Source organism: Echiichthys vipera (assembly GCF_963691815.1).
Source record: "Echiichthys vipera genome assembly, chromosome: 7".
Classification (NCBI taxonomy): domain Eukaryota; kingdom Metazoa; phylum Chordata; class Actinopteri; order Perciformes; family Trachinidae; genus Echiichthys; species Echiichthys vipera.
In genome coordinates, this window is record NC_139832.1 from 34,042,849 (window position 1) to 34,063,040 (window position 20,192).

The 20,192-nt window shown below is 43.5% G+C and overlaps 1 protein-coding gene across 1 annotated transcript in view; it reads left to right on the forward strand.

Moving 5' to 3' along the window:
* Nucleotides 1–722: 722 nt before the first annotated feature.
* The window catches only part of cyb5r2 (cytochrome b5 reductase 2), a gene marked incomplete at both ends in the record, with an annotated part of 30,069 nt that continues 10,599 nt past the window's right edge, over nucleotides 723–20,192 (forward strand). The window contains 8 exons of the mRNA XM_083916973.1: nucleotides 723–734; nucleotides 2,055–2,204; nucleotides 12,622–12,694; nucleotides 13,254–13,360; nucleotides 18,532–18,661; nucleotides 18,804–18,887; nucleotides 19,489–19,574; nucleotides 19,696–19,795. Of these exons, the coding sequence (XP_083773099.1) occupies nucleotides 723–734; nucleotides 2,055–2,204; nucleotides 12,622–12,694; nucleotides 13,254–13,360; nucleotides 18,532–18,661; nucleotides 18,804–18,887; nucleotides 19,489–19,574; nucleotides 19,696–19,795 (742 nt within the window). The remainder of the gene's footprint in view (nucleotides 735–2,054; nucleotides 2,205–12,621; nucleotides 12,695–13,253; nucleotides 13,361–18,531; nucleotides 18,662–18,803; nucleotides 18,888–19,488; nucleotides 19,575–19,695; nucleotides 19,796–20,192) is intronic.

The following is a 20,192-nucleotide window of genomic DNA, read 5'->3' on the forward strand; positions in this document are numbered from 1 at the left end:
TGGACAGATCATTTTCTGTGCGGTGTTCTTCTACACCACTGGAAAAAAGTGTCTGCTCTACTTCACCGTGTTGTTGTGGAATCTGTACTACCACACGTCACATCCTGCTGAGAGATACATCCAATCAGCAACCAGGCTTCTTTCAGGGGAGAAAAACGGCCCTGCTCTCCCACAGGGTAAACAAAAGTTCGCTCAAGCGACTCACATGCAAATTAGGGCCGTTTCTGCGTTTCATTCCGGGTATTCAACCCTAATGAAAACGCACCTAGTCATATTGAAATGGACCCTTGTCTATGTCCTACCCACCTGGGTTGTGCCAAGTTGGCCCACTCTGGTTCAACCCTGGTTGAGCCCTTGGTGTGAAGGAGAATGTTATGTAATCCCTGTGTCTCTCCTCCCCTCTCTCAGTTGATTTGAAAGCTCTGCTCCCCACTGCCTAAGCTCCACCACTCTTCTATGTCATGTCATGGTGAGATCTGTCTTCCCATTGGTGCTTTGAACCTTGTGCCACCTTTCCCCCAGCGGGAAGCCACACCCCCTTTGTAGGCCTTTGTCTGTCTGTGTGTGTGTGTGTGTGTGCGCGAGTTTGTGTGTGCGTGTGTGTGTGTGAGCGAGAGAGAGAGAGAAAAAATTGTATCATTCTCCTCACTGTGTGGACTCTGGTCTCTTATGTTGTATGAGGTAAAGGGAACACAGGTACACTGTTACAAACTGTTGAAACTATGGATCAGATGGTGAGAATGTACTTGCTCTTTTGTCACTTTTTAATTGTTACACTTATTTCTCTTATTTCAGTTCCGGAACATTGCTATAATCCTTGACACCTGCTCACAATCCCACTCAGATTGGGAGATGTTATTCGTCTGCTCAACATTTCTCTTTCATTTTTTAATGTTGACTATTAACTACTAACTGCAGTGTTGTGTAATGCCTTAATATGATAACATGACAAAACTACTCCTGCAAGCAATGATATCAATGGGGTCCTGCGAAGGTGCGCAGGTCCACATAATGCATGCATTACTCAATTTTGCATAATAGCCCTAGCTTGTGGCTGATTGACATCAGATTTTGCACAGTGCCTTAGTGGAACATGCGCAATAACTTTTCCAAGTTGTGTGATAATCAGAGAAACTACTGTATAGTAACGTACCACTTCGTGTTTGACCACAATGTACAGGAAGTCTTATCTCTATAACTTAGACGTTATTTGAGTTATGAAAATTCTTTTGATAACTTTTGAACGTAACGTTACAAAGATTGTGTGCAAAAGTTCATGCAGCTGAGACTCGTGGCCTTTTTCAATATTGTGTAACAGGGCCAACTAATGTAATGTCCGATCGCCCTCAAATTTTGCATAGAGCCTAAAGTTTCCATAGAGAACTATCAGTCTGATGTTTAATGTTATTCGGAATAATTTATGTGGAGATATACAACACTTCCTGTGTTGACTACAACATACATCAAGTTCTTCCTTTCTAACTCACACGTTTTGGACGTGTACACTTCTTTTGATAACTTTTCATTAAGATGATTGAAGGAAGTTTTATGGTGATCGGACACTCAACCTAGGAGGACTTTGAAAAAATAGGTTTCGTATTTTTTTGCGATTTTGCGGAAAAATACAAGGCGGAAATGGGCACAAAGCTTGTAGCTGGGGATTCAGCGCTTAGAGAACACATGGATAAAAGAAATCTAAATTTGCAATATACGATGTGGGAGAGTCCTTGCTTATAGCGCCACCTTCTGGTGGAAATGGTTCATTTTTGGTGTGTTCTGTGGGGGAACCAGTCTATATTATATTTGATCAGGACCATGCAAATATTACCTGTACCAAGTTTCATCTTGATTGGACACTAATAGGAGGAATTCTAAAAAGTAGCTTTTGCATATACTGCGAGCCACGCTGCTGCTTGCATCACTTGGCCCCCAGCCCCCTCGGGCTTGGACCCCTAATTAAAATGGAACACCGATGTGAAACTATTGCTTTTGTATAAAACTGTTAGTTTTGTGTACTGTATGTCTTCATAGTCTATTTGACCTTTGTCTTGCAGATAATCCCGGTGGTGGCAGCTGTTTCTGTGGTGCTAGTGACCGTGTTGTACTTCCTCCTGGGAGGCTCTGCAGGAGAGAAGAAGAAGAAGCTACATGTCACTCTGCAGGATCCTATAGTCAAATATCCCCTTCCCCTTGTGGACAAACAGGTAGACTACAGAAACAAACATTCAGTATTTCTAATTCTAGCAGAGGCATTAAAGTCTAAGCCTGATTATACAGCAACTTAATGTACAACTGCCAGTGTTTATCGTTTCTTAAAGATACACTGTAATCCATAACATTTTCATCAAGTTAATTGCCTGCTAAGTTCAATCTATCACAGAGTGAGTTAAAACAATGGTGATTAATCGTATGGCCCACTAATGAAAGAGCTTTTGCCTCTTCGTTGAGTATTCCATCTATTTAGATAGATAGATAGATAACTTTATTTATCCCTGAGGGGAAATTAGGTCATCGTAGCAGCGGTACAAAGCAATCAGAAGTACTAAAAATTAGATACAATATAAAATACAAAATATGAACAACAATAAAAGTACAGTATCGCAGATAAACACTATATTACAATATACTATGTGGATTTTAATGTGCAAGAGAGAGAAAGGTGCATTTCAGTGATCGGTCAGTAGGACTGTGAGTTTATTCCCTGAGCTTTGCTCAGCGTTGCTGTGCATCGTTGTACAGTCTGATGGCAGCAGGTAGGAATGATTTCCTGTGCCGTTCTTTAAGGCAGCGAGGTTGGATGAGTCTGCTGCTGAAGCTGCTCTGAAGCTTGTCCAGGGTTTCATGGAAGGGATGGGAGACATTGTCCATGATCACCAGCAGTTTTGCCAGCATCCTGTGCTCCACAACCTCCTCCAGGGGGACAAGCTTAGAGCCAACAACAGATCCTGCCTTCTTTATGAGTTTGTTCAGTGTGTTTGCGTCTTTTGCTTTGATGTCCGCACCCCAGGACACCACAGCGAAGAAGATGGTGCTCGCGACAACAGACTGATAAAACATCTGAAGCATCCGGTTGCAGACATTGAAGGACCTGAGCCTCCTCAGGAAGTAAAGCCGGCTCAGGCCCTTCTTGTAGACTGCCTGTGTGTTTTCGGTCCACTCCAGTTTATTGTCCAGCACCACACCAAGGTACTTGTAGGAGTCCACAATGTTTATGTCCGTCCCGCTGATGCAGACTGGATAGGGCGGGGGCTTGTCCACCACCATCTCTTTCGTCTTTGCCACGTTCCGCTGCAGGTGGTTCTCCTCACACCACTTGACAAAATAGCCGACCAGGTCCCTGTAATCATCCTCCCTTCCACCCTCTACACGCCCCACAATGACCGTGTCATCAGAGAATTTCTGCAGATGACACGACTCAGTGCGGTACTTAAAATCTGCAGTGTAGGTGGTGAAGAGGAAGGGCGAAAGCACAGTTCCCTGGGGGGCACCGATGTTACTAATCAGGCGGTCAGACACACAGTTTTATAATCTCACATACTGCGGCCTGCCCGTCAGATAGTCATTTACCCATGTGACGAGAGGAGAATCCACCTGCATGTTCTCCAGTTTGGCCTTCAGCAGCTTGGGCTGGATGGTGTTAAAGGCGCTGGAGAAGTCGAAGAACATGACGCGGACAGCAGTGTTGGGTCTGTCCAGGGAGGAGTAGGCTTCCTGTAGCAGGTAAATGAGTGCATCATCGACCCCAACATGGGGCTGATATGCAAATTGTAGGGGGTCCTGTGATGGGCACACTAGGGGTCTGAGGTGTGCAAGAACTAGCCTCTCCATGACCTTCATAATGTGAAAGGTCAGTGCAATCGGGCTGTAGTCATCCAGTGCCACAGGATGTCCTTTTTTGGGCACTGGAACAAGGCAGGATGTTTTCCAGAGCACTGGCACTCTCTGAAGGGGGAGGCTCAGGTTAAAGAGGTGATGGAGAACTCCGCAGAGCTGGCTGGCACAGGCCTTCAGGACGCGAGGGCTGATGCAGTCCGACTGAGCTTCTCCAGTTCTCTCCTCACCTGGCTGACTGTGACGTTGAGACCGGACTGGGGGGTGAGTGGTAGTGCAGATTGGTGACTGCTTCAGAAGTTTGTAGGCAGCAGTGGGGGAAGTGCAAGGGTCCTGGGGGAGGGGTGTGTGAGATGGTCTGTGGTGGGGGCCAGCAGGGAGGTGGGGGGTGGGGGAGGGGGGTCAGGAAGTGGTGAACCCTTGTGTCTGCCGCGGGGGTTGGGGTGGGGTTGTGGGGCTATTGTGGAGCTGTGGGGGGGTTGTGACAAGAGGTAGTTGCTCAGAGGGGGGCTTGTGAATGTTCTCATTCGTCCAGGTCATCGTTATCCTCAAAGCAATTTCAGTCAAAAACAACTGGACTCGTTGTTTGTCTAGGAAGACGTTTCACCTCTCATCCAAGAGGCTTCATCAGTTCATGTACGCATCTGACCAGGCTGGGACTGGTCCAACTAACTGGTGTGGAGATCCAGGTATTTAACCTCTCACAAGGCCGATGATGTCACTGACACCCTTTGTGCTCCAAGTGCCCACGCCCGTCGTTAGAGTGACAGTCGTTGGTGGGCAGTTGGTTTCGACTTTGTTAGTGCTCTATTGAGTTTGAACGACAGTCGTTGGGGTCACCCGGGCCATGTGTGAACAGTTGTCCTTTGAGGTTAGATTGTTGAATCTCCTGGGAAGGGATGAAAGGGCAGCATTGTAAATTGGAGATAAGTGGTGTCTCAGACCCCCTCCTCTGTTTAGCGATGGCTTCTCCACTTTTACATAGATGGCTTCTTTTACTCCTCTTTCAAACCATCTGTCCTCTCTGTCCAAGATTTGGACATTGCTGTCATCAAAGGAGTGGGCTTTCTCCTTGAGGTGTAAGTGGACAGCGGAGTCCAGGCCTGAGAAGTTAGCTCTCCTGTGTTGGGCCATGCGTTTATGCAGTGGTTGTTTTGTTTCTCCAATGTAAAGATCTTTGCATTCCTCGTTGCATTGGACAGCATAAACCAGGTTGCTTTTGTGGTGGTGTGGTGTTCTGTCCTTCGGATGTACTAGTCTCTGTCTGAGTGTGTTACCGGGTTTGAAATACACAGGGATGCAGTGTTTGTTGAAAATCCTCCTGAGTTTCTCCGATACCCCAGCCACATATGGGATGACTATGTTGTTTCTCCTGGTATCTTTTTCTTTCTCAACCACTTTGGTTTTCTTCCTGGAGGCAGCTGCCGTTTTAACAAAGGTCCAGCTGGGGTAGCCACAAGTTGTGAGGGCGCCTCTCAGGTGCTTGCGTTCTTCCCCTTGAGCCTGTGAGCTAGTGGGTACGTTATCAGCTCTATGCTGCAGTGTTCTGATAACGCCAAGCTTGTGTTCCAAAGGGTGGTGAGAGTCAAAAAGTAGATATTGATCCGTGTGAGTGGGTTTTCTGTATACCCCTATGTGGAGGCTCCTGTCATTCTCCATATGGACGTCACAGTCCAAGAAGGGCAAGCTGTTGTCCTTAACTTCCCCTCTGGTGAACTTGATGTTTCTGTCCACTGAGTTGATATGTTCAGTAAAAGTTTGCACCTCTTTGGATTTGATCTTAACCCATGTGTCGTCCACATATCTGAACCAATGGCTTGGGGTTACTCCTTTAAAGGAGTTCAAAGCCTTGCCCTCTACCTCCTCCATGTACAGATTTGCCACAATAGGGGATACTGGTGAACCCATGGCACAGCCGTGTTTCTGTCTGTAAAAAATGCCATTAAACTGGAAATATGTGGTATTCAGGCACAAATCCAGAAGTTGGCAAATGTGGTCTGGTTTGAGATGTTCGGTTTTGTAAGGAATTGTCCACACAGAAAACTTTATTCTGAACATATCAACTCAGTGGACAGAAACATCAAGTTCACCAGAGAGGAAGTTAAGGACAACAGCTTGCCCTTCTTGGACTGTGACGTCCATATGGAGAATGACAGGAGCCTCCACATAGGGGTATACAGAAAACCCACTCACACGGATCAATATCTACTTTTTGACTCTCACCACCCTTTGGAACACAAGCTTGGCGTTATCAGAACACTGCAGCATAGAGCTGATAACGTGCCCACTAGCTCACAGGCTCAAGGGGAAGAACGCAAGCACCTGAGAGGCGCCCTCACAACTTGTGGCTACCCCAGCTGGACCTTTGTTAAAACGGCAGCTGCCTCCAGGAAGAAAACCAAAGTGGTTGAGAAAGAAAAAGATAACAGGAGAAACAACATAGTCATCCCATATGTGGCTGGGGTATCGGAGAAACTCAAGAGGATTTTCAACAAACACTGCATGCCTGTGTATTTCAAACCCAGTAACACACTCAGACAGAGACTAGTACATCCGAAGGACAGAACACCACACCACCACAAAAGCAACCTGGTTTATGCTGTCCAATGCAACGAGGAATGCAAAGATCTTTACATTGGAGAAACAAAACAACCACTGCATAAACGCATGGCCCAACACAGGAGAGCTAACTCCTCAGGCCTGGACTCCGCTGTCCACTTACACCTCAAGGAGAAAGCCCACTCCTTTGATGACAGCAATGTCCAAATCTTGGACAGAGAGGACAGATGGTTTGAAAGAGGAGTAAAAGAAGCCATCTATGTGAAAGTGGAGAAACCATCGCTAAACAGAGGAGGGGGTCTGAGACACCACTTATCTCCAATTTACAATGCTGCCCTTTCATCCCTTCCCAGGAGATTCAACAATCTAACCTCAAAGGACAACTGTTCACACATGGCCCGGGTGACCCCAACGACTGTCGTTCAGACTCAATAGAGCACTAACAAAGTCGAAACCAACTGCCCACCAACAACTGTCACTCTAATGACGGGCGTGGGCACTTGGAGCACAAAGGGTGTGAGTGACATCATCGGCCTTGTGAGAGGTTAAATACCTGGATCTCCACACCAGTTAGTTGGACCAGTCCCAGCCTGGTCAGATGCGTACATGAACTGATGAAGCCTCTTGGATGAGAGGTGAAACGTCTTCCTAGACAAACAACCAGTCCAGTTGTTTTTGACTGAAATTGCTTTGAGGATAGTTGCTCAGAGGAGCAGCAGGGGGGCTGCTGGGAAGCTGGGGTCAAACCTGTTGAAAAACAGGTTAAACTTGTTCAAACGTTGTTCATTTCCCTCAGCTGTTCCTACTCCTTTCCTCTGGAAGCCGGTGATCTCACTCATCCCCCTCCATACATCTCTGGTGTTACAGTTTTCTCCTGTAGTTTTCCTTACTCTCCCTGATGCTGTGTTTAAGTTCTCTCTGAACACGCTTGAGCTCTGCATGGTCCCCTGACCTGAAGGCCCTCTTTTTCTCGTTAAGTAGGACCTTCATGTTGCTGGTAACCCATGGTTTGTTGTTTGGGTAACAGCGGACCTCTTTGCTGGGGATAGTGTTGTCTATGCAGAACCCAATCTAATCAGAGACACAATCAGTGATACCATCAATGTCCTCGCCGTGTGGTTTGTAAAATGCATCCCAGTCAGTTGCTTCTAAGGCACCCTGCAGTAACTCCATGGCCTCAGGAGACCATTTCCTCACAGTTTTTACGGTCACTGGTTGCTGCTGAACCACAGGCGCGTATGATGGGGAGAGCAGGACGAGGTTGTGGTCTGACCTTCCCAGGGGAGGGAGGGCAGTGGAGCTGTATGCCTCTTTGACGTTTGCATACAGCAGATCTATGGTTTTATTGTCCCTTGTCGTGCATTTGACAAACTGGTGAAACGTTGGGAGAGTGGATGAGAGAGAGACTTGGTTGAAGTCACCTATGATGATGACGAATGCTCCGGGGTGTTTCGTCTGCGTCGGCATTTCCAGACGGCGGAATGTAAACAGTAATGGCAATGGCGCTGGTAAACTCCCGTGGCAGATATCCGGGCTGCAAAACCGGTCTTTCACGGAGATGTGCCTGGGGTGACACCGGTGAGTCCTCCTCCTTTCTTCTTGCCGCTCGTGTCTCTGTCGGCTCAGACCGTATGGAAGCCGGGGATGGTGGCGTTTGAGTCCGGTATCTGGTCGTGTAGCCATGTTTCCGTGAAACACATGATACCGGACTCTCTGTATTCCCGCTGCGTCCTGACGAGCGCTTCCAGTTCTTCCATCTTATTTGCCAGGGACCTTACGTTTCCAGTGATAACTGCCAGTATGCAGGGTTTAAACTTCCTCCTCCATTTAGCTCCTGCTCTGCAGCCTCGCCGTCTCCTCCTTAGCTCCTTCGGTACTGTAGGTCTCTCCCTGACGAAGGGGGTTTGGGGCCCCAGGGCGATCAGTTAGTCGCGACTGTAAACAATGCCGGGCAGGCACGGCTTCCAGTCACCAGGAGAGAGCAAAGCACGAGCAAACAAACTAAGAGATATCCAAACCATTGGATAAACATCTTGATGTGTGGACAGTGTGTATCCACAGCGCAGGGTACAGATAATAAATAACGAAATACGCTAAAAACACACTAAAAACTTAATAAGAACTACAAAGTACCGGGAGCTGCTATGATAGGCTGTCACTAGCACGGCGTCATCTTTATTTGTCTGCGAAAACATTCTTCGCTTCACTGCTGACAGCGATTGGTCTGCCAGTGGAGCTTGTCCCTGCCAGTTATGCTGCGTTATATTGTAATCAGAAATCAGGAACTTCCAACTTCTGAGTCAGGCTTGTAGTAAGGACAGAAGTGTATTTGGAACTAGGGCTCTCAAAAAAATCGATACTGAAAATAATCAATCCTAATATTCGTTTCAGATTAGATACTAACTTACAAAAGTATTGATACTTTTGGTGTCAACAGTCCAAGTCTCTGCTTTCTTCTTTGCGTTGATTATGTAACGTCACCCAGCAGCACTGCTACAGCTCGTCTCTCTGAGCACATGACTGCTGGTCCATCATGTAAACAACACTGAGCTGACTGAACACAGCTAGAGCTGCGACAGGAGGTACTTCACTACCAGATTTAGTAGCAAAAAATGCCATTTGGAAGTATTTAACATACAAGACTAACTAAAAGGGAAAGGCTAAGGATGTAAGCTGATATGCTAACAAAGCTAAAGTGGAGCTAAGCAGCCAACATCAACAGTCCTGCCCATCTAATGTTAGGAGACGTTCATTTCAGGATGACACAATAACGTGTGTCTGAAAAGTCAACCAGCAATGAGACAGAAACAGTGGCAGCTGATTTAGCAACTCTATAGAAATCAGCAGAGATAATATGGAGCCAAGATAGCAAAAACACAGAAGATAAACAGGACTGTAGCTGCAAAACATTAACATGGACCAGATCTCTGTTTACACTGTGGAGAAACCTGGCGAACAACAACTGATTCACCAACTGAATCCAAGGTTTAACCTCCTTCATGGGATCATTTAATGCCCACACAAATCCCTGAGCAACAACCCAATAAAACAAACATTTCACATATTTATATACTACCCACCCTTAATGTTCAAAAAACGTTTTATTTTTCTCAGTCCTCACTGATCATAGCTGTCGCACCCTCTGCCTGAGATGCAGCGCCTGTCACTTTAAGACTGTGTCCCGCAAAGCCCAGTCTTCTGATTTACCAGCACTTCCTGGTCTCTGCTCCGCTGCTGTATTTTCCATCTCTGTACTACTGCAGAAGACTGACTTCAACCAGTGCATTATCTATAAAAAATAAGTACCAGTACTTCCCTTATTCACCTGTTGGCATGTGTATCGGGCGGCCAATATCGGCAAATCATTAAGTGCTGAATTTCTACAGTGAATAACATACTCACATAAGATAATGCTGATTTTCATAACATTAATTTTTTCAAATAGTCACAGGGGTGGAAGAAGTACGAAGGGGGTTTAACTTCAGTAAAAGTAGTAATACCACACTGTAGTAAAAGTCTGCATTCACAATGTTACTTAATGGTTGAATATGGAGAATGAGCAGAACACCGCCATCTACTGTCTCAAGATCATAGTCGCAACAGCAAAAAATAATTCCAGCAGTCGGGTTGCCAGGTTGGTCAGACCCAGCCCAGTAATCACAGGAGACCGGCATCTGTTTGAGCCTGTTAGAACCCATCCCCTCCGGCAAATCACACCATAAAAAACAAGTATTAGAGGAGTTTGACTGACAGTTAGCGTTAGCCGGTACAGCTAAGTAAACATCAGAATCAGAATCAGAAATACTTTAATAATCCGAGGGGAGAAACGTAGCCATTTGGGCCTGCGTTTTAATGCAGTTGAAGTTCTTTTAACTCAGTCCATGGAGTGGATTTATATTATTATTAGCATCTTTTTTTAAAGAAATTTTTTGGGCCGCTTTGGGGTGAGAGAAAGAGGGGGAGACAAGGCGACCTCTAACCACTATTAATTTTTAATAATTATTATTATCTTTAAATAATAATTGAAATATTTTGTCAGAAGTAACTGGTAACTAAGGTTACCAAATAAATGTAGTAGAGTAAAAAACACAATATTTCATCTGAAATGTAGTAGAGTAGAAGTATAAAGTAACATAAAACGGAATTACTCTAGTAAAGTACAAGTACCTACAGTACTTGATAAAATGTACTTAGTTACTTTCCACCACTGAATATTTATATACTAGCAGAAATGGCAATGGTATAGCCTGGATTTCAACAGTCAGGTCTTTAAAAAATACTGTAATTGATCCTTTGACCAGCAGTCTGGTCACTCATCTTCAGCTGTAGACCTTTTCAACAGAATTTCATTGCTAGGCAACAACCTTGTTCCTTGTTAACGTCCTGTCAGCTGATGCCATTTACATACACTGCAACCGGAAATAAACTAGGACTGTTTTAAAATGTTTATGTTAACATCTTTAATAAGGTCCATAGCAAGAGGTTGTTTGCTGCCAGCAGAAGCGCAACTGTTAGCTTACTGCTATTGACCTGCCTTTTCTGGCTCAGTAGTATTTGACTGTCGCAGAGTTCTGTCATCATCCGACTCTGTTCTGGTTCACATTCTTTTTGTGCCTTTTAGGAGCCAGGCCAACTTCACTGTTGTGTTTGTAATCTTCTGCTTTTGTCATGAACGGTACAGGTATAACACAAAAGGTGGACCCAATGCAGACACGGACAAAAAGTAAAAGTACAAATCAAACGTTTAATAATATAAACAGACAAACGGAAAACACAACAAAGAATACAAATACTATAACTAACAAAACGAACACGGGAACAACAGGAATGAGAAGACGACGGAAGATCAAGGAGACCGACGGGAAATGGGAACACGGGAAACTATGGAGAAAACAGAAAACAAACACGATTAATCAACTTACTAAGGGGAGCATGGAAATCACAACGAGAAAGGGGATGCCAGTCCGGGGGGAATAGTTTTACCAATACAGGGTCGACGACGGCTGCATACCTGTCAGCTTGAGGTATATATGGTGGAAAGGTAATCAGCATAACAGGCTGCAGCTTTGGGGGAAACGCCTACCAGACCTAGACAGAGACCAGGGAAAGACACATGCAGGGAAACACAGACAGAGAGAGACAAACTCACACAAAAAGATAGAGAGGAGGGTACTGACAGAACCAGATCTTGACAGCTTTTGCCTTTTTATCCAAAATTGCTGTGGCTCATGAGTTAGTGTGACATTCCACTCCTGTGACAACAAACTAGTGGGCGTCACATAATAGTCTGCCAGTGAGAGCGTCACATAGTGCACCCAGGGTAATGTAGTTTAACTGCCATGAATTGGTGAGAGAAAGATTTGGAGAGGAAAGGAAAGGATTCTGGGAGCTTGTGAGAAGTACCTGTACACCGTGAGAAGACCCAGTATGACAAGAAAAGTCAAAGTACGCCAGGGGGCAAAATCTAGAAGTGGGAGTACTGTGTACTGGCCCACTTAATGCACTAGCTGCAATTTCTACCATCAAAAGTCACAAATAAAGGTCTAGTAACCAAACACAACCCAACAGGACTGTTCAGCAGGAGTAATACAAAATTAGGGATCACTGAACAACACAAGCAACAATATTACAGCTTGGTCTGCCGTTAGCATGTAGCAACATGTAGTAAACACAGCAGCATGATCTACCAGAGCTGTGCGTATGTCTACGTTTAGTCCAAACTTTTGACTGATACTGATATGACAGAAAATAAGGAATCTAAGGAAAAAGGAAAATCATAGGTCCACTTTAACCCCCTGGTCTGAGCCTAACTCCATCTACGGCATCATTTTAAAAAATTGCAACAAAGTGTGCAAAGTGTTCAGAGAGGAGGGGGCGGCCCCCTCAGTGAGAAATGTCCATATTAACACCAGCATTGATGTGTTTGATCACAATACAGTCATACCATTTCGTTTACAGAGTGTGCAGTACCTATTAACATGCCATAATGTTACAAGGTGAATAAATAAAACAATAAATAGATAATATAGATAGACAGCATTCTGTTCCAATTTGATTCTCAGCATGTTTTCCATAAGCCTTTATTTAGTATAGTGTAATAATTGTATATTTCCACAGGGGTCATTAAGATATTATAAGCTTTATATAGTCTCAGGACATTTATTTTGCAAACTATTGTGCTATTTCTTTATTTCTGTATTTTATATATAACCTGTATGTGTCCCGTTACAGGAAATCAGCAATGACACAAAGAAATTTCGCTTTGGCCTTCCATCTGCAAATCATATCCTTGGACTGCCAGTAGGTACTGAAACAGCCCACTTCTCTCCTTTTTACTTTTCATCTCTTTTCAAATCAAATTCTTTGCAACCCAAAAGTTTTTCTGTATCTTGGTGAGACACACTGATAAATGAGTTGCAGTTGCACAGTATTACTTTGTACCTCTTCTTATGGAGCACCTCAGGCTTTATACATGTCGAGTGTTTGACATTCTTGAGTCTAAGTATTTTGAAATATGGCAATAAATGATTATACAATATGTGCTATGATGGCAATACTTCTGAGTGATTACCCTAATTGAACTGCAACACACAAAGGATACTAGGTTATCTATAGGTAAAAGGTTAACTATGAAGCAATAAAACTTCCAAATATCAGTTCGATCCAAAATCGCAAGGAAATAGTAGTATATAGCACATGAAAATAACACGGCAGAGGTGAGAGAAGTGGTTTAAAGAGCTTAACTATAGCTTGTTTCTATCACAGGACAGTCCTCATGTGTCTCATACTTAAACATGTTCCCCATCCTTGTATTCCCTCTAATCCACCTCACCCATCAACCCAACCCCTGTCCTCTGCACCAGGTCAGCATGTGTACCTGTCAGCCAAGGTAAACGGCAGTCTGACGGTCAGAGCCTACACTCCAGTATCCAGTGACGAGCACCAGGGATATGTAGACCTGGTGGTCAAGGTATTTAACATTACAGAATGCTTTTGTGTTTTTCTAGGTATCAGCTGTCTAGCATTTTATGGTGTCATCCCTATGTTGCCCCGGTCCTATGTTCCCGGCTCGCCTTTGCCGATTAATTTAGCATTTTGTTAGGGTTAGGGGTTACAGTTAGGGTCAGGGTTAGGTAAATGGACTGGTAAATGGACTTGTACTTATATAGCGCCTTTCTAGTCATCTGACTACTCAAGGCGCTTCACAGTGTCTGTCACAATCACCCATTCACACAGACATTCACACTGATGGCAGTGGACATCTACATACCATCTAATCTGACCATTCACACCACATTTACACACCCATGCGCAGCACGGGGAGCAATTCAGGGTTCAGTGTCTTGCCCAAGGACACTTCGACATGTGGACCGGGGGGAGATGGGGATCGAACCACCAATCTCTCGAACAGAGGACGACCCACTCTGCCACCAAGCCACAGCCGCCCTAGGGTCTACATAGGCTAATTTGCCATGGATTTTAGCACTGATTGTGGAAAAAATAATAGATGGGGGAACATACAGTAGGACCCTTTCTGTGAAAAATGGGAACAAAAAGGTCTGATGTTCTCCGGTCACATAGGACCTTTTTTGGAAAAAACAGAGAACAGGGATATGACCTTTTAAAAAATAAATATATTATTTATTAGCAGTACCACTTTCTATTAACCCTTTAGAAAGGGTTTGTTACATAATGGCTTAACTAATGCTGATAAGTAATTCACTGATCCTTAAATAAAGAAATGGCCTGTGGACCAGATGCTCTGCAGATCTTATCCACTCAAAATTCTACCTACCTAACTAGCATGCTAGCATAGTGAATATTTTGCAAAAGAGACCATAATAGAGCTAAAACGAAAGTGGATGTGGGACTTACACTGGCTAGGAAACATGACTCAAATTAATGCTTATGTTAATATGTAAGCTGTTGTTTGCTAACACATCAACCCTATCAGTTTTATCAGGTCATATGCCAACACAATGTTGTATATCTAACATAGGCACACACAAAAGTGGATGGTTTAAACTAGGGATGGGCATGATTACTCGACGATCGATTAATTTATTATTAAGGATTTCGTCGATGACATTAATTTTTCATCGATAAAACTAATGCAGGTTCTGTTGCGTAGTGTGGGTCATGAGGTATGAAATGAATTTCATTATGTGGAAGCAATTAAACATTTTACCACACGGGGGCAATGTTTGAAAAAAAGCCACTGGGAGGATCTCGGCCCTCCTGAGTTTCCGTCTACTTCAAAAGTAATCATGAAGAGGACAAGGTCACGGTGAAGTGTGGCGTGGGATCATTTTGATTTAAAAAATGACTTAGTTCACTGCAAACACTGCGAAGCTGTGTATAAGTACAACACGGCCACGACTCAAATGATGTACCACTTGAACAACACGCATCCGACCCTGGTTAGTAGCGGTGGATCCCACGCTCAGTCTCAACCTAGCATCAACTCAATGTTAGCACGGACACGGAGGAGCTGCGATGCACAACGAGCAGAGAAAATTACCCAGGGGATCTGCAAGTTCATTGAGATGGATATGCTGCCCTTAAGTATTGTCGAGGGCGAAGGTTTTACAAAACTGATAAACTTAATGGAACCAGCGTATCCCATTCCGTCTCGATGTACCATCACCCGACTGATAGAGACTCACTACGAAGAACGGAAGCAAGAGCTGTTAAAAGAATTGAGCACCACTGAAAAAGTCGCTCTAACAACAGACTGTTGGACCGCGTTAACAGCGGAGAGCTACATCACCATCACCTGCCGCTACATGAGTGATGACTGGCAAATTAACTCAGCGGTCCTGCTCACTGACAGCTTGCCAGGACGGCATACAGCTGACAGCCTCGCGGAGAAAATTAATGAAGCTGTAGAGCAATGGGGACTTGAAGATCGAGTTATTGCATGCGTTCATGACAACGCGGTGATTGGCTGGTGGAACAGCGGTGGGCCGTTGCTGCTGTGCTCTCGGACCGAACCGTGACTAAGCTTCCAGATGCCAGGATCCTGGAGTTGAAGGATGAGTACTGGCAGATGATGGAAGACACACAGCCTGTGCTGTCAGCACTCAAATGTGCCACCATGGTTATGTCTGCAGAGAAAGACATTTTCATCTCGAACACTTATCCCGTTACTTTTGGCCTCATCAATATCCACCTCATGCACAGTGAAGAAGACGGGCCCAGACTCATCGAATTCAAGGCAAAAAGGGAGGTCCTCCCTCATCAAGCGAATGAATGCAAGTTAAACTTTTTTTATCTTAGTTTAAACTATTTCCGTAATAAATAGCAAATTGGGTTAGGCCTAATTACACGCATACGTGCCTCCTACCTGCTTTGTGTTGCCTTTTTAGGTATAGCTTTCTTTTTTATTGATTCCCCTATTATATATTTACAGGTTCAGTCTGATGAGTTTGTGTCATCTGCCCCCATGATCTCATCAATGCTGGACCCTCGTCACAAGCACCTGAGCTTTCTTAGCTCAACACAGAAAATGGCTGCTAATGTAAAACTAATTGAGCTGGGAAAGGCAGTGGAGATCGGTAGGGCGGCTATCCCAGAGGCTGGGGGAGACGGGAAGCTTGCGTTGTCCGACACGGACGAGGGGAGCGCAAACACTGGAGTAGCGGCCTCTCAGTCCCAGGTCTCTGCTATGACACAACTCCTTGTGGAGCACTATACCACTCAATGCGAGTCTGGCATCGAAGCAGAACTTCAGAACTTTATGAGAGAGGCCCCCCCACCCCTGGATTGCACCCCTACAAGCTGGTGGAAAGTGAATGGAATAAGGTTCCCCTGGCCTGCCAAATTAGCACGGAGGTATCTGTGCATCACAGCAACGTCGGTCCCCTCAGAGCGGGTGTTTTCAGCGGCTGGACTGACGGTCACCAGGCTGCGGTCATGTCTGACTCCGTAGCCTTGTTAACATGCTCATCTTTCTCAACAAAAAATCAGTAGACTGGTGCTGAAGATGTATGCGAGTTACTGGTTCTTTTTTTCTGGAGCTTTGTTAATAAGCCTAATTTATTGTAACAATCACCCTCTTTCTCGACTGTGTGCCTTTGGTCATTTTTGAGTTACGTTTGTCAAAATCTGTCCAAACTAAGTAGGCTGTGATATATTTTTGGTTAAGTTATAACATGATTGTTTGTTTGTATTAATATTAGTATTATTATTTATATTATTATCCTTATTATTTGGGGAAAAACAAGGGTCCGTTTTGTTTATGAGCACCGGCAGGCTTCGCTGCTTTAGAGCACAGTAGCGCATATCAAGTGTAACCGTTACATGCTTCAGGAACTTCCACATGAATTGCTCATCTAATAATAAAGATCTAAATGTGGAAAACACGCTGCGTTTTGTATTTTCATTGCATTTTGAATGTAGTTAATTTTAATTAAAAAATATGAATGATTAATCGAAAATCAATTGTTAATTCTCCCGATGATCGACTAAGATAATTTAATCAAATGCCCATCCCTAGTTTAAACTAAAGCTGTCCACACAGAGGCCCCTTACTGTTGCCTTGTTAGCAGGACAAACTGGGTATCCGAAAAATGCTGCAGGCTGGGCAATAACTTGACATGATTTTTATTGTCTTTCAATTGATTTGTATCATGATGAAATCATACATTGTGATACACAATTATGTCATCTAAATTGATAAAAACAAGCACATACTTACTCACATTTCTCAGAAAATCTGATGAAAAATATTTTGAGTTCCTATTTTGCAATAAGTTGTTCATAAAACATATTGTCCGGCCCTAGCTGAGAGTAGTGTTGTTTTTGGCAGCCTGTTTTACTTTTAGTCTAGTCTAGTTTTAGTCGACTAAAAGTCTGAGAGTTTTAGTCTAGTTTTAGTCGACTAAAAGTCAGAGTTTTAGTCTAGTTTTAGTAGACTAAAAGTCTGAGAGTTTTAGTCTAGTTTTAGTCGACTAAAAGTCTGAGAGTTTTAGTCTAGTTTTAGTCAAAGAAAATTGTATATTAGTCTCTTTTTAGTGATGCAATTATATTTAATCAATATAATAAAAGTACCTAGTAGTATTGAGGAAACCAACATTATCTTTTAGCCAAACCCATGCAGATATCTTTAGTTTACAGCATGTACACGTCTAGAATAAGTAATCCAATTTATGTTGATGCCAAAGTCAGTTCAGTGTGAAAAACAAAACTAGAGAAAGTATTTGGCCAACAAGGGGCAGTTCAGAGCACTTATAGAGTGAAACAGTCAGGTAGGAACTAAAACACACTTTACACTCTCTCACAAATAAATACACATACACACGCTAGCCGCGCGCGCGCTCACACACACACACGCGCTAGTCTCTCTCTCACAAACACACGCACGCGCACACACACACTTCCAGTGGCTAACGCCAAAGCTAGCGTTAAAACCCGACACATTAACCGTAGCCTCATGTAACATGAGCTTAATAAAACAGAAAGTATCGTTACGTTACGTCTTGACTTACCTAAAGTTCATTATGGGATGCCCTGAACTGAAGTGTCTCTTAAGATCCGTGATGTTTTTTCCCATGATTTTTTGGCTGGATTTCTTTCTTTTTCCACAACACATTCCGTTTTGCTTTCCACGTCTATGTAATGAAAGTGTTTCTTCTTTTCCTCTCAAACACGACCCCCGGCTGGTGTCACACTTTGTTCTCATGTTTCTTTAGTTTAGTTAACTCTAACGGTAACGATGACCCACAGCAGCGGCAGCTTCAGAATCCAAATAATGCGCGTGTGGGGATTGAGGAAGTGACGTCGCCCAGACGCGAGACTGGGAGAAAACTACAAAATAATAATAATAATAACGTGACTTAACGAGACGAAACAACGTTATTTCGTCTCATTTTCGTCAACGAAAATTAAGAGGCATTTCGTCTCATATTTATTCGTCAATGAAATTGCATTATATATTTCGTCTTAGTCATCGTCACATGCCCAGCATTTTCGTTTCGTCTAGTCTAGTTTTCGTCACGTGATAGAGGTTCGTTGACGAAGATATTTCGTCATCATTTTCGTTGAAGAAAGCAACACTAGCTGAGAGGTGATTTATAATGCCCTGTAGAGGCAATGATGAGTCAAAAATAGATTCAAATTGTGTCCTTTATTTAACTCTAGGTTTACTATAAGAACTGCCACCCCTCCTTCCCAGAGGGAGGGAAGATGTCTCAGTACATGAACAACATGGCTATTGGAGATGTCATTGACTTCAGAGGACCCAATGGACTGCTCGTGTATAAGGGAAATGGTATCGTGTGTGTGTGTGTGCATGTGTGAAAAAGAAAAGAAAAAAAGATAAAGAAAGACAATGAAGACACTCAATGTATGGTAAGCTTCTGCCACCAGCAGAACAGCAGACAGTAATGCTGAAAACACTCTCTCCTGGTCAGGTCACTTTTCCATCCGGCCAGACAAGAAGTCAGAGCCAAAAGTTTGGAAGTATAAGCAAGTTGGAATGATCGCAGGTGGAACAGGTTCGTTTACATTTCCGTTAACTCTCCATCATTTTAATGTATGCCTTTATAAATGCACATATTTTCTCCAAAAGAGTATATCAGTGGCTCAGCAGGCTGGAATCTCAGCAGAATGAAATATTGAATGAGAAATTAAGTGATTCAGTGTGCTAACTTAAACTACTACTTTGTATCATTCAGTACCAGCTGTAGGCTGTCACTAGACTGTATGTGTGTGGTCCTCCATAGAGCTGGGTCTGTCCAACGTTCCTGCCTGTTAAAGGGAAGGTTTTTGTTGCCACCGTACTCTACGGGGGAATTGTTGGGTCTATGTAAATCATAAAAAATTCATAGAGTGTGGTCTATACCTACTCTGTAAAGTGTCCTGAGATAACTTTTGTTATGATTTGGCACTATGAATAAAATTGAATTGAACATAAAGGCGTAATGATATATGTAGATGAAGAGTGGGAAAAGAACAGTTCTTTCAGGACCATTGCATAATATACTGTAGTCTTTGCAGCCTCGCTGCTGACATCATTTATATTGAACAATTAGTAAAAGTAACATTGGACCTCAAAGGATCCTCTGAGACTCATGTCAATGTCTTTAACCATCACAGGCATTACTCCTATGCTGCAGTTAATCCGCAGCATCACAGCAGACCCCAGTGACCACACCAAGTGCTCCCTCATATTTGCCAACCAGGTCAGCTGTGTACTATATTGTTTTGGGAAACCTTTCATTATGTCCTATTGTTAAAACGTAGAATTTTTATAATGGAAAGTACTCTGGAACTACATAATCTCTTTTACTTACCCCCTGTCAGACTGAGAAAGATATTCTACTGAGGGAGGAGCTGGAGGAGGTGAGGAAGAACCATCCTGATAAAGTTAAGCTCTGGTTCACACTGGACAAACCTCCACATGGTAAGGCAGCATTTCTTCAACTATGGACCGAACAACAGGGTGCCAGAATAAGCTGCCTTGTGTTTTAAAAGTGCACCCTGTAGCATTTTTAACATCCAGAACAGGCATTCTTTTAAAAAAATATAAATACTTAGATAACCTCTGACCAAAGAAACAATGGGTTGTATGTGTAATGTGGTCTTTATTTTTTACACACACACACACACACACACACACACACACACACACACACAATTCAATACTTAAACATGAGACGGATGCTGTCATGTTTTTAGTACAGTGACTCTAAGACAACCCACTAAATGCATGATTTGCTTACAGAACCTAAAGAATGAAAGGCTTATAGAAACACAATTGAATTGACATAAGGACCAACTTCTTTTTGTCCTTTAAAAAA